General features: G+C 41.5%; 1 protein-coding gene across 2 annotated transcripts; it reads left to right on the top strand.

Moving 5' to 3' along the window:
- The first annotated feature begins 388 nt into the window (after window positions 1-388).
- Window positions 389-14954, top strand: ints8 (integrator complex subunit 8). Of its 2 annotated transcripts, XM_082520366.1 has the most exons (29): window positions 389-529; window positions 1512-1650; window positions 1742-1916; window positions 2049-2189; window positions 2386-2457; window positions 2958-3009; window positions 3159-3338; window positions 3435-3542; window positions 3686-3838; window positions 3971-4071; window positions 4363-4504; window positions 4630-4700; window positions 4861-5036; window positions 5157-5207; window positions 9336-9466; window positions 9646-9756; window positions 9875-10079; window positions 10466-10587; window positions 11112-11296; window positions 11391-11424; window positions 11508-11567; window positions 11684-11745; window positions 12479-12597; window positions 12846-12949; window positions 13059-13109; window positions 13503-13576; window positions 13652-13716; window positions 13823-13866; window positions 14701-14954. In XM_082520366.1, the coding sequence occupies exons 2-29, from the start codon at window positions 1518-1520 to the stop codon at window positions 14815-14817; spliced, it is 3039 nt and encodes a 1012-aa protein (XP_082376492.1). In that variant the 5' UTR covers window positions 389-529; window positions 1512-1517; the 3' UTR covers window positions 14818-14954. The 2 variants fall into 2 exon arrangements, with proteins under 2 accessions (XP_082376492.1, XP_082376493.1); XM_082520367.1 differs by lacking the exon at window positions 5157-5207.
- Window positions 14955-15029: the final 75 nt, after the last annotated feature.

The following is a 15029-nucleotide window of genomic DNA, read 5'->3' as shown; positions in this document are numbered from 1 at the left end:
GCATTCTGCTTTATTTTGTGCTCTTGCTCGCTTTTTATTTCACATTTATCTAAGGTTACCTTAAGGTTGGCTATGGTTAACGTCTTACGCAATCTCATAGTTGCACTATAAACTGCCTAAATGAGCAAATTTTCGCATTATGTGTTTATAGTTTGGTTTACAAGTGAAAGTAAATCCCGACAAACATTTTAAATGATTGAGTTAAGTTTATAGTATAGGTCTTATTTTTCTTTTCTATTTCTAAATTCACTGTCAGACGTTTTAACGTCCGTGCAAATAACTCGTCCGACCCTAAAGTTTTATACGAATTGAACCAATGGGACCTGAAGCGGCATAAGTATGCGCAATCATGGCGCATTTTTGTGTGTCCTTGGCGACGAAGCGGAACCGGAATTACGAAGGAGATATGGCGCAGGGCACAATGAATTATGAGAGAATCAGTTAGTGTAGCTGGTCCAGCTCCTAATTTTGACATTTTGGTGCACATTTTGCCCTCCTGTCTTCTGAACGATCACTGTGCCCCGTTAAGGTAAGACAGTTGGTCCCTACATGCGCGGAACAACCGCCAAAATCTAGACGGCTAGCCGGAATATTAGCCAAAAGACTCCTGGCTCCAAACATAACACAGAATAAGAAGGTGGCGTGCGTTTGGTTTGTTTACAGTGGCAGCCCGAAACATCATCTGTAAGCGTGCATTCTTGTAGGTTCAATGGGTAAATCTGATGCCCCCGCCCAGTTAGGACGCCCCGTGAAAATGATTAGAGCTCTCTAAACAACTACTGAAATTTTTAGTGTTAGCTGCTCTGACAGGTGAAGCTATCTAACCTATTATGGAAGTAAATATCTAATAATAGTTACAATTATTTTGAAACTATAAATATTTTTGTTCACAAAATATGAAATTTTATATATATTTACCATCTCCAAGATTTTTAACGAGTGAAAGTAACATTACATGATTGTAAATATACTTAATTTCAAAGAGTGAAACGTAATTACAGAGTTTTTAATTAAGTATCAAAGGTTTAATGTACATCAAAAGGCCCTAACTGTTCAATATTACAAATACAGTCATGTGGAAAAGAAAGAAAAACTAAGTGCAACATATGATTCAGTAGTGTTTGGAAGCTTTAGCAGCAGTAACTTGATGCCTTTTTTTTTATATTACTTTCTGATGCTCTTCATGGAGCTGCTGAAGGAGGAAGAGAGGAAGGTCCTGGTGGAGCAGATTATCTTTGCCTGGTTCTGGTTGGTTTAAAGTTAAAAGAACAAATGATCATTTCATTTTTCCTGACAAAAATCCCCAAGAGAAGGTAGTACTGTTACAGTCACCTGTTTATACACCAGTTCTCCTTAAGATGAGTGAACTAATCTAGTTTATAAATATAATAGAAATAAAAATAAATACATTATGTGGTTTTTACTGACAAAGAACTTACATTAAAAATCCCAAACACTTTATATTTATCCTTAAGATCCATTCTAAATAAAGCTGATGTTCATATCTGCAGACGAGGATGAGTGCAGAAGCAGCAGACCGTGTGGCCGCTGTGACCAGCGGTCGGCCTGGCACGCCTCTTCAGACTTCCTGGTTTGAGTTTCTCCTCGACGACAGCCTGCTGGAGAAACACCTGCAGAAATCAAACCCAGGTTTGTTCAGCCTTACTCGTGAGTCCATCGTTTATTTTTAATGACATCTCATGGACTTGTAAAGGCTTGTTAATAACTGTTCTTTCTGCAGACCCAGCACCAGTGCAGCTCATCATCCAGTTCCTGGAGCAGGCGTCGAAGCCATCAGTGAATGAGCAGAATCAGGTCCAGCCTCCAGCCGACAACCGTCGGAACCGCACATTGAAGCTGCTTGCACTGAAAGTAGCTGCTCACATGAAATGGGATCTTGAGGTGCTTGAGAAAGGGTGAGTCAGAGTGTTTTAGATGGACATCTTTTGTTATCAGAGCGTGTTTACGAAAAAGCCAAGTGGAATATGTCTCAGCGTGTAATTTAACAAAAATTCCTATTATGCAATTCTCTAATACCTGCTCGGCAGATTGACCATTCCTGTGTTAAACATGCTGCTGAATGAACTCCTGTGTGTGAGCAAAGTGCCGCCAGGGGTGAAACATGTGGACCTGGACCTCTCTACTCTTCCTCCCACCACTGCCATGGCTGTCATCATCTACAACCGCTGGTGAGTGAGATGACTCTCTCCGAAAGCAGCTGTCATGAGCTCAGTGGTAAACTAGTAAAATGGACTATGGACGTGTTTATTTATGTTTGTATCCAAGTCTTAAACTGTAAATGTAGATTAAAAGAGGATGCATGAATAGAGATTGTGGCAGAGAATTAACCACTCATTTGTCTCATTTATATTTTGTCTGTTAAAGGGCCATCAGAACAATTGTGCTGAGCAGCTTTCCAGAGAAACAAACCAAACCTGGACCCCACCAGATAAACATGTAAGTCCTTCTCCTTCCTCTTCCTCCCCTTTATCACTTATTGCATCCACACTTACATGTTTTTATTCTCAAATTTGTGTTATGCTATGTTACCACCTGCCTACCGCTCTGCTCCTGTGCTGGAGTTTTAGCCCCTCAAAGACTTTTAGAAGCACATCTGACGCTGTTTCAGTTTTAAATCTCTGGGATTGTGTTTTTGTGTTGCCAGCCAGACATTCAGACTTCTGAAAACATTGAGACATTGTTCTACCCACATTCATTTGCTGATTGGCTTTAATTAGTCACAAAATATTAATTTAAAATTCTCATTGAGACAGATCACTTTCATCTTATTTTAAAATTAAAATATTTTATTGTGTAAATATACACAATAAATAAAAAATGTACTTGTGCTCATCTAATTCTTTGTAAAAAATACCAAGATCCAGGCTTAATTTTGCAAATTTAGTGAAAAATAAATCATGTATTCCACTGAATGCTTCTGTTGTGCCCTGATTTAGGTTGAATATTGTACAGCAGGAGAAAGAAATGACTGAAAACATCCTCACTGTGGTGAGTAAGCACCTTTTTTATGATCCATACATACTCTGTGAGTACATAAAACTATACCTTATTAATTATATTATTAGACATGTCATTTAAATTTCAGATAAACTAACAGCAGAAGTTGATACTATTTTTAAAATGTTTCATTCCTTCAGCTAAAGGAGCAGGCGGCTGATTCCATCAGTGTGCTGGAAGGAGCTGTGAGACTGAAGAAAGACTTCTACGTTCACACCATGAGGACTCTGGACCTGCTGGCCGCAGACACTGCTGCCAACGGAGAGACAGAGTCTTCGACCGCAGGGCTTCGCATCAGCGCCGATGAGCTGCACTGCCAGGTTGGCTGAGTGCACAGCGCTGTCTTTCTAGAACTCTAATCCTTCTGGAAAAAAAGTGAATTTTTCTTTGGAGTAATAGAAGGATTTGTGTTTCAGGTGCATTATGATTTAGGAGGCATTTTCTTCCATCAAGGCTGCACAGACCTGCCAATCTATGAGAAGGCTCGGGATCACTTCAGACAGACAAAGGAACTTTTAAAGAAGGTAATCATATTTTATCACAGCTTCAGTGACACAGTATGATTTAACTTTCTCAGGAGAGCCACAAGATGTAACTTTTCTCACAAAAGCTGCTGACATGGAGCTTTAGCAGTGGTTCAGTTTACCTTTTTCTCTACGCCTTTTAGCTAGACTCAACAGTTCATGTTCACCTGGATGAGAAGCGCCTGGCTGGATACTGGAACGCCTGTAGAGCTTTGACTGGAGACTGTGACCCCTCTGACCCCCAGACGACACCCTACGACCAGATTAACAGCCTGATCCGGGCTCACAACTACCCGGTCAGAGCAAACACATTGGAGAGATTTGAGTACTGCATTCTTATGAGTGTTGTGTTGCTTAGGCAGAAGTAGGTTGACATCACAAATAGGGGGCAAAAAATGGTTTGTAAACTCCACTTTAATTCTCTGCAGGCCGTCATTGAAGCCTTCATCAAAGACAACATATCGCGCAGTTTGCCAAACCACTTCAGACGGTCTGTTCTCCGGGAGTTCTTGTATAAAGTCCAACAAGGGTGAGGAAACAACAAAATCAAACCTCTCTGCACGCACTGCAGCTAGCACAGACTTCAGTCACTGATCCATAGAGAGTTGTTATGGTCTGTTCTTTCACTCATTCTACTTGTGGAAATACAGTTTCTGTGGTTTCTTTGTGGACCACAAATTTTCACCTTTAAGCCAACAGCTGGAATTGGTTAACACATTAAGCTGATATATACCATTAAATAGTTAATAATTTTGTAAAATAGTCTTGTAAAAGCATTTTATGCATTCATATTTTTGTGTAACATCCCATCTCCCTGCAGGGAATCAGGCCTGGATGAGGTGTGTCACAAACTCTGTGTCTGCAACGCCGTCCGCGACACTCTGGAAGGAGAGATCCTCAGCGTGCGTTTTCAGCAGCTGCTCCTTAAGCCTAGCAAACAAGTGGTGGACTTCATTTTAGAGGTACCTCAGTAAATTGTGACCTGTGGTTTTTACTTCAGTATTATATTAAGAACAGTTTTTCTTTCATGTAGTAAAAGTTGTTTAAAGCCACTGCAGATTACAGTCAGACTTTGTTTGTCCTGCAGGTGTGCACACGCTCGCTGGAAAAAGACCGTCCATCTGAGGCATCCAGAAGAAACATGGCTAATTTCCTGAAGTGAGTCAGAGTCACTGTTTTCCATGCATTGGACAATTATATAGGAGGTTATCAAGGGTCTGCTACAGAGATGATGTCGGGCAACAATACATTATTCAAATTCTATACTTGATGATGATGATGAAGACTTTGTCTTCCTTCTAAACCTCTTATGGTGCAGGACTCTGTGTGAAAGCTTGGAGGACCTGTCTCTGGTGTTTGTGGTGTCATCCCATAAGCTCTTCATGGAGCTGCTGAAGGAGGAAGAGAGGAAGGTCCTGGTGGAGCAGATGAGGAAGCGGTCGGCCACAATCAACCTCAGTGCCAAACCTCTGCCTTCCTTCTACGACATTCCAGGTACGTGGCCGAGACTTCTTGTAATGGAGGAGGTCACTTTAAGAGGGATGGACTTGACCTCCTGACTATGAATAATGTAGATGATAAGGTGCTGACTCTATGAATCCACAATCTCAACAGGGTTGTCCGATAAGAACAGATGGCGTATCCACAAAATCCACTGCCACTCAGGTATCTGCCGTTCACTCATTTATTTAACAAGAATCCGAACCACACATCCATAATGTGAGTCAGGGGATTTAACAGGCTGTAAAATGCTATATGCCGTGTGGTGAGTGATGGTGTGGTTTCTGTTGGAAAGAACATAAGTCTTCCATAATTATGTGAACAGAGTGAATTAAATGTGTAATACAACAATACAAACAATACCGGATAGTGGAACATTCAACCAAAATAAGGGAGTGTCAACAAATGCTAATTTTACTATTTACATAAATCCTAACTAGGCACTTTACATTAGAGCTAATATGAGAAATTAGTGACGGTCCCTTAATGACCGCACGGCAGAGGCTGCTTCGCAGTAGTGATGTGCGATACCACTGATTTCCTTTCCGATCCGATACAAAGTTAAATTCAGGGTGGTATCGACGATACTGATCCGATACCGATACTTTGTACAAAAACGTATTTCAGTTATTGTATCTCAAATTATAGCATCATAATGATTACAGGGCATCGGATTACTTGTTCTTATCGCTTAATAATGCACAGTTATCATATAGAAATAAAAAAAAACTGAAGTTGTGCGCTATTTGAACACGTTGCCTGCCTGCAGCACTAAAGGACTCCGTGAGAGACGTCCGTCTCGCCCTTGCAGCACCTGTCCATGTCCACTCCTCCTCTTCAGTTCACCTCAACATAAGCTCGTCATATTCTTGTGCTTGATGAGGTTAGTAGTGTTGCCAAAACACCTCCCTTTCTTGCCACATGTATTGCAAACTACGTCTCAACCGTTTGTGGAAGTAAAATACGTCTGCACATGACTCCATTTATGCTCAGCCATTGTTGTGAGTGTGCACAACAAGGGGCTGGACACATTTATACAAACATATGTCACGACTATGACAGGCGGAAGACTAAGTAGTTCCTTCCAATGTAGATAATCCAAATGATATAGTTTATTTGCACTCTGTTCCTGTTAATGATAACCTACAAATTTACCCTAAATTACTAAAATATCGATATTTTAATATGAGTATCGATTCTAGAACATAAATGACTGGTATCGGAGGAATCGATATTTCAGTATCGATCCGCACATCACTACTTCGCAGTAAACGGCAGTAACATTCGGTAAACAAAGGGTGCGCCACGGATTAAACAAGGGAGGATAATGGCCGCAGCAAAGAACAAACACGATAGAACACAGAAACTTACAGTCTCATGGACGCACACCGCTAACAGCATTAGAAGGAACGAAAATCCACATGGTGAGTAAAACTCTGCTGACTCTTCCCACCTGCAGCTCCGACCGAACTCTGTGCGTCGACGTGTGCGTAATGATGAGGTAGAATTGTGTCTTCAAAATTCAAATTTAAATTTTTATTTGTCACGTACACAGTCATACACAGTACGATATGCAGTGAAATGCTTAGACAACTGCTCGTGACCTAAAGAAAACAAAAAAAAAAAGGAAAAGGCTATGAATAAGATAGGAAATAAATATGAAAAATTAAAAAGGGTAAATTTAACTAGGAAGGAATAAAATATAAATTAAAGTTGAAAATAAAATAACTGTACAACAAAATACACAATACACAGTATAGAACTATATAAGAATGTATGAAGAAGTATAAATAAATAAATATATACACAATAACAGCAGCTGTAGAAGTATTAACTGGAAATGAAGAATGTAGTGACCAGTGTTGTGCAATCCACATTATGTCTTGTGCAGTGCAAATATGCTCAAAGTGATCTAAGTGATGAAGTGAAAACAATGTCCAGAATGTCCAGTGTGTGTGTAAGAACTATATGTGTGGGTCAGGACTGTGTGGTGGTGTGATTGAGAGACCGTATCGCCTGCGGGAAGAAGCTCCTCCTCAGTCTCTCTGTGTTGGTCTTCAGGGAGCGGAATCGCTTTCCTGACCTCAACAGAGAGAACAGTCTGTTGTTGGGATGGCTGAGGTCCTTCACGATCTTCCTGGCCTTGGTCCAGCACCGCCTGCTGTAGATTGAGTGCAGGTCAGGGAGCTCAGAGTGAATATTGCGCTCAGCTGATCGCACAACCCTCTGTAGAGCTTGTCTGTCCTGCATGGTGCTGTTCCCGAACCAGGTTAAGATGTTTCCCGTCAGGATGCTCTCTATGGTGTAGGGCTGCCACAAACGATTATTTTGATAGTCGACTAGTCACCGATTATTTTTGCGATTAGTCGACTAATCAGATCATCATCCATTGGACGTACAGCGTACAGCTTATTGCACCAGCAGCATCTGGTCTTATATAACTATCATTAGCTTACAGCTTGAAGTGTTTGTGCTAACTAAAAATAAAGACAAGATGGTAGTTTATTAATTTTTAATGAAATTTGCAGATTGTTTCGGTGAAGTTTAATAAACTCCTTGCTTTCTAAAATATAACAGGACACCGGAGTATATTCTCCAGCGTCTCACACTTCTGATAATCAGCTGTCTGCTTGACAGTTTTAGCTGTGCAAAAACTATAACTTTAATCTCAGCCAAACCGATTTACTCAGGAACAAATAAAATACTAAAGAAAGCCAAACAATAAAATTTTTAAGTTATCTAAGTGACTTATATATATGTTTAACCTGACTAGCGAAAGACGGCGGTGGGTTTGAAAACGATTTGCCGGGAGTCCGGTGTTCTCACGGCTCTAGTTAGCCTTGCCCCCGCCTAGCTAACGAGCTAGTGGGTAACAGACGTCTCCGAAAATGTCGGAGCGCTTTTGAAAATATGTGGTATCTTGATAAACTGAGCAGATATTTGAGGTTTACACAGCTACATTCTCGCCTGAAAATATGTTAAACGTTTATTTTGTGACCCAGAAAGAATAATAAGAGTAAAGTTAAAACTAACTAGCTGCCGCCATTGTTGACAACTGCGCTGGGCTGCGCTATGAATTCTGGGACACAGCTTCTTCTTCTTCGGGGTTTAACGGCAGCTGGCATCCTTGGACATGCAGTGCTGCCATCTTCTGTTTCAGTCCGTTATTACACTCTTAAATCCTACTACTCATTCCTGCGTCCTTTGTGATCTTACAAAGCTTCAAACGATGCGTCGACTATTAAATTAGTCGTCGACGATTTTAATAGTCGACATAATCGTGACTAGTCGACTAATCGTGGCAGCCCTACTATGGTGCACGAGTAAAAGTTCCTGAGCACCTTGAAGGGCAGTTGGAAGTCTCTCAAGCGTCTGAGGTGGTAGAGACGCTGTCGGGCCTTTTTCACCACGGTGTTGATGTGACAGGACCATGACAGGTCCTGCGTGATGTGAACTCCGAGGCATTTGAAGCTGTCCACTCTCTCCACTGGGCACTCGTTGATGACAGGGGTCTGGTAGTTCCTCTCCTGCTTAGTGCTGAAGTCCACTATCAGCTCCTTTGTCTTACTGACGTTTAGAAGGAGGTTGTTCCTCTGGCACCAGTTCTCCAGATTCCTAATCTCCTTCAGGTAGGCCGTCTCGTTGTTATCAGAGATCAGGCCCACCATGACGGTGTCGTCAGCAAACTTGATGATGGTGGTGGAGCTGGTAGTGGTCACACAGTCATATGTGTACAAAGAGTACAGCAGGGGGCTCAGAACACACCCCTGGGGGGCTCCAGTGCTGAGAGTGGTGGAGGCTGAGACATGTCCGCCCATCCTTACTGCCTGTGGTCTGCCAGTTAGGAAGTTGGAGATCCACAGACACATAGATGAGCTGAGTCCCAGATGCTCCAGCTTGGTGGTGAGTGTGGAGGGAATTATGGTATTAAATGCAGAGCTGTAGTCTATGAAGAGCATTTTAACATAATTCCCCCTTCTAGTGTCCAAGTGAGTGAGTGATGGCATCGTCTGTGGAACGATTTGGACGGTAAGCGAACTGTAGTGGGTCCAGTGTGTCTGGTAGTGAAGAAATGATGAAGTCTAACCCTCTTCTGATTGGTGAAGAGAATGGGTTGCCTCACCGCTCATTGGCTAAACAGCAACAGTATGCTGATATCTTACTCCACAGGTGTGGCTCCGTTCGTGAGTTCTGCGAACTGGCTGGCCTTTTGTACACTTCTGCTACATAACACTGCCGCTTCTCCACATGAAAACCATGAGACATATTGAGGTTTGGTTCACTTCTTCACAGCTTCAGCGAGTGTGAACATTGGCCAGCTGGAGCAGCAGCTCATCCTTTCACTGGAGCCACGCAGGATCAGACAGATCCTCATTGAACTCCACGGCCTGGCTGAACGACCTTTCTGGAGGGTCAACAGCAAGGTCAGAGACATGAGCTCAACATTAATGCATTTAAGATATCTTGGATTGTGCTGGACTACAGTTTCTCACATATACACATATATACACACATTTGGAATAATTTTCAATCCTTACTTCTAACACACGAAACCAACCAAGATGATCTGAATTAACCTACCACTTCCTGTTTATATGAACAGTGGGAGGTTCCTCCAGACTACATTAATGTGATCCTCGGCATTAAAGACAACCTGACCAAGGACCTGGTTTATATCCTCATGGCCAAAGGACTCCACTGCATTTCAATAAAGGTCTGAGCAATTATCAACGCTCAGTGGGGCATAAATGTTATTTTAATAATTAAACGTTGTTATCCAATCATAGAGCATCACTTTTAACTGCTTAATACATGGAGCATGTTTTCCTCAGGACTTCGCCCATGCACGGCAGCTTTTCTCAGCCTGTCTGGAGCTCGTCACAGAGTTTTCCCCAAAGCTGAGGCAGGTGATGCTGAATGAGATCTTGCTGCTGGAGGTCCGCGCACACGAGGCGATGGCGGCCGAGGGGAGCAAGGAGCGGCCGCCCCCTGACTTGGTCAGCAGGGTCAGAGGTTACCTAGAGATGAGGATTCATGGTGAGTGAACAGCAGCGAGTGGAGTCACTCCAGTGTCAGCATCTTCAGGTTAAGTCTGTGATGGGAGAAAATCATTGTGGATCAGGCTTCATATACTACTATAAAATCTATTTCTAGGGCCCCAGTAAACAAATGTTCTAAACTAATGTCACTTACAAGAAGTTACAGATCTGGTCTTGCAGCTAGAAACATTTGTTTAAAAAAAAAAAAGGCACTATTAGGATACTTCTGCAAGAGTAGCATGTATCTCACTGTAAAAATAGACGTATGTCTGCTATCCATAAAAACTTCAGTTACCGATAAAGCAGAATAAACAGCTTCTAGGCCTTGTTATATAGCACCAATTCTGGAGGTGCAGTGAAGGATTTCCTGGTCTTTGTTTCCAGATCTGCCTCTACGTCAGGTGGTGGGAGAGGAGTGTGTCGCCTTCATGTTGAACTGGAGGGAGAACGACTACCTGACTCTGCAGGTGTCGCCGTCTCTGGTCATGAACAACCCGTACATCAAGGTAACACGTCTGTGTGCTTCTTTTTTTAACACTTTCATGAAATTTTCTCTTTCTAGCAGCTCCAGTGATGCTATTTCTGATATTCACCAACATGAAATTATAGCAAAGTTATCGACACAGTAGCTGACTGTCTGTAAGGTTTAAGGCTATTTAAATCCCAGCTGAGGCAGCTGAGACACTCTTCTGCAACTCAGAAGTCACAGCTCTATAAGAAAACTAAAAATCTTGAGTGATTACATAATGAACTAATTAATAAGTTGGTTTAAATTCATTTAAAAATAAGTTGTGGTACCAGATCCACTTAAAATTTTTCCACCAAGACACATGAAAGTCTGAGAGAGCGTATTCTCTCTCAGGATTGATTTGGTTATATTTAGGTACTGTGGGATTTCCAATAAATTACAATGCGACGTCTCGAGAACAAGGTGATGTAGGATTTTGAAACAGATACCATAGGTGTGTCTAGCGGTCGCCAGTATTTTTGCATTTTTCTTTATTAAATTTGTCCTGTTTTGTCCCGATAGCTTGGTCAGCTCCTGGCATCCACGTGTAAGGAGCTTCCAGGTCCTAAAGAAAGTCGGCGCACCGCCAAGGAGCTCTGGGATGTGGTGGTTCAGATCTGCAGCATCTCCATCCAACACAAGAGGAACAGCGACGGCCGAATTGGCCTCATTAAACAGAGAGAGTCCTCCATGGGCATCTTGCACAGGTATGATGTCATTTTAGGATTTAGAAACATTACAACATGTCTGAGATTCATGTAGCGTCACACTCATTCTGTTTTCTTAATGTGACTCCTCCAGGAGCAAATTCATCACTTTCACCAAGAAAATTAGAGTAAGTATCACCACATACCAACTTAAACACACTGTGGAAGAATAAATTAGCTGTTTACCTTGTGATTTGTCTTATTCTTACAGGAGCCACTGGTGCTGACGACTCTGATCTCACTGTTTGTGAGACTCCACAGTATAGTCAGGGTATGACTCTGAATTCATAAATAGAACACAGTAAAATGGAAAAATTGAGGGATTTCAGTGCTGCTGTAGTTTCTGTCTGCATCTTCAGCCCCTTGTTTTTTCTTCTTCTTCTTTAGGATGACATTGTAAATGAAGTTACTGCAGAACATCTCTCCATCTGGCCATCTTCTCTTCCAAAGTAGGAACGACTTTTCTATTTTACCTCATCTGTTTGTTTTAGCTGCACCACCTGTTTCTGCTACACTGCACTGGTCGGACTTAGTTACAGGACCGACACACAGGGATCTCTTTTCCTGTCCTCAACTCCTACAAGCTGAGAGAAATCTTTTAAAGCTTGTTTGAGCTACTGAAAAAATAAGAAATAAGAATTTTGAGTTGAGTGAATATGTGTGGTTTGGACTAGTTTGACTCCTGCACCCCTGCTTGTACATTGTCATTTTACTCTTTATTCATTGTGTTGATGCCTCTTCACACTAACAGCTTATAAGCAGAGGTTACTTTTCTTGTGAAAAAGTTACAGGAAGTACACTGTGCATGAAAAGCTGTCAGGTTATCTGCAGTTACAGATCTGTTTATTACGTTCTTAGTTCAGACTCTACTAGAGCAGCTTTGCATGACTCACAGTTCAGAATAATCCTTATTTGACTTGTACTGATGCTCCTCAGTTCATCCTCTGTGTGAACCAAGCTGTTTTCATTCCTTTGTCGTCAAGCCAACTTTCTTCTGATTGGCTAGCCTTCACAAACAGTTTGATATTAGGGGATATCATCTCTCTCTGACATCATAAACAATCAAAAGCAGCTGCACTATGACTGTAACTGTTAATATGAGAGGACATAAGGAAAAACATCCCCTTTAACAGCATGTACACAGCACGAAAAACTAAATGTTCCGATCTGTGTGTTGAGCAGCATACAGGCAGTGGATGTGGAAGCTGTGGCTGTGACAGTCAAGGAGTTGGTTTCCTATGCTCTCACTCTAAACCCCAATAACCAATCATGGCTTATCACACAAGCCGACATCTACTTTGGTAAGAACAATCACCACATCTCATCAACTCAGAGAACTTTCTTCACTGAATCAGTGAAATGTTGTCATTCCTTAGACAAAGGCTGACGTTTTTCCACCAATGTACTTGACGTTTGGACAGAAAGGAAAAATAAGATTGAAGTGACTTAAAAGAAATTACACAGCAATTGCGAAACATTCCTTTAAGAAAGCATTTTCAGACACAGCCACCTGCAGCTTGAATAACAACTTTCATTTCTCCCTATGTAGTGACCAATCAGTACTCTGCAGCTCTGAACCTTTACCTGCAGGCTGGAGCTGTGTGCTCGGACTTCTTCACCAAAGCCGTCCCCCCCGACATCTACACTGACCAGGTAAAACACCGACTAATACCAGAGTGCACTACATAGTGAGCCTCTGCAGTTTGAGAGATATGAGAGCCGACTGACTCGCCTAACAGTAACACACCTGTTTTTATTTTAGGTTCTGAAGAGGATGATTAAATGCTGTTCAATGCTGAACTGCCACACACAGGTCAGAGGTCAAACTGCCTATTTGAGAAAGTGAACTAATGTTAGCTGCTGAGGAATTAATGAACATATTGTTGGATTGATGCAAGTGCCCACTTTGTTTTCCCCAGTATAATTTCATGAATAAAAGCTAGAAAGCTCCTCGTCCCTTCTTTGAACATTTAGCAGAACAAAATCAATATAACAGTATAATAATGATAGACCCTGATGAGAGAAAATATATCAGCTTTATTTGCTGATGAGAGTCAATAAGGCAAATCAACCAATACCATTGTTTGCCTCATTATTCCGTGCACCTCTGCTAAAGTATAAAGCCGACTGTAAGTGTCTCAGTGCTGACTGGTGTCTTACAGATGTAGCGAGTTGGAAGTAATGTGACATCTCTGATTCTCGTCAGGTTGCTGTTCTGTGCCAGTTTCTGAGAGAAGTCGACTACATGACAGCGTTCAAAGCGCTTCAGGAGCAGAACAGGTACGGCCCTGGAGGACACATTACATTGCCCACAGAGCCATTCTTAATAACAGCTAGTATCCTCTCACATTACAGTCACGACGCCATGGACTCATTCTACGACTACATCTGGGACGTCACCATCCTGGAATATCTCACACGTATCCTTCATGTAACAATAATCACTGTTGGCTAAAACTTACTTTTTCTTTTCAAGGAATACATTCTCTCCAGTGTCTGTTTAGCTTCCTGATTTTTTTTGCTCAGATATTCACCACAAACGAGGAGAGACTGAGAAGAGACAAATAGCGGTAAGTCTTTATAACCCTACAGCTTATACCACGAAAGGCTGCGACCTGAAAAGCATCTCATACGTATAGATTTATGACTTCTCTTTTATGCAATAAAATCATAGAAGAATAATGCAGGAAGAGACCGGCAACAAAGTGACGACCAGCTAACGCTTGTCAATGACCACCCACATAAGCAGACTGGTTAATGTCTAATAAAAATAAAATACTTGTGAGGCATAAAAGGTCAAATTTAATCTGACATGCATTGTGAAACAAGAGTTACTGAGCAATGTTGAGCTTAAAGTTAGAGCTCAACTCTTTACCTGCCCAGATCTCTATGGTAACTTAAGCTGAATGTGCCACCTAGTCTGTAGCAGGTTATATTCAGAGTTATGGTTTTAAAATCTGGAAGCATCAATTTCACAGTATACAAGTGAAATATAATTATCTGCAATTAGAGCAGTGCAGCTCAGTCACATCCTCAGTGGACTTTGCATTCAGCTGGTGAAAGGTGTACAGAGGTTTTTAGAGTCCTAATCTGCTGCCACGTCTATTTTACACTGTTGGAACTGCAGCCAAATGAAACAGATTAGAAAGTTGATCTGTAACGTTTCAAGGAGGTTCATCAATTAATATTCAAATTTATATAAACTAAAGAGATTTCCACATGCTTTTATTAGGCTGTGGGAGAGAGACTTAAACACACTGAGTAACCTTAAACGTTCAGGTGTATGGACTGCAATAAAGAATTTATATAAAATGTTTGGAAGTGTAGAACCTGTAGGATTTTGTATATTTCAATAAGAATTCTCATAACAAAAACATAACCGATGTCTTCTCCCAACCCTTCAGATAAAAGCGATTGGACAGACAGAACTGAACACCAGTAATCCAGAGGAAGTGCTGCAGCTGGCTGCGCAGAAGAGGAAGAAGAGATTCCTGCAGGCGATGGCCAAACTGTACTTTTAGTAAACACACGAACCACTGTCAGATTTCACAGGGTGGGGATGAATATTTTATTTTGTGGTAACAAGTACATGGTAATTTGTATTATTTTCATCTTTTGCAATAAACTTATAAAATCAAAATGCCCTGAGTTAATCACATCAGGACCTGGTTCAGTTAATGCTTTGTTTGGGGTTTTTAAAAATTCACACTAGTACAGCATTCATTTTACTATA

Source organism: Aulonocara stuartgranti (genome assembly GCF_965226115.1).
Source record: "Aulonocara stuartgranti genome assembly, chromosome: 22".
NCBI lineage: Eukaryota > Metazoa > Chordata > Actinopteri > Cichliformes > Cichlidae > Aulonocara > Aulonocara stuartgranti.
The sequence above is the reverse complement of the archived record's forward strand: the minus strand, read 5'-3'. Positions and strand labels throughout refer to the sequence as shown.

Coding starts and splice junctions, on each gene's coding strand:
- ints8 (XM_082520366.1), top strand. CDS start 1,518: ATGAGTGCAGAAGCAGCAGACCGTGTGGCCGCTGTGACCAGCGGTCGG. Junction 2,190..2,385: donor GTCATCATCTACAACCGCTG/GTGAGTGAGATG, acceptor TGTCTGTTAAAG/GGCCATCAGAACAATTGTGC. Junction 3,339..3,434: donor CCGATGAGCTGCACTGCCAG/GTTGGCTGAGTG, acceptor TTTGTGTTTCAG/GTGCATTATGATTTAGGAGG.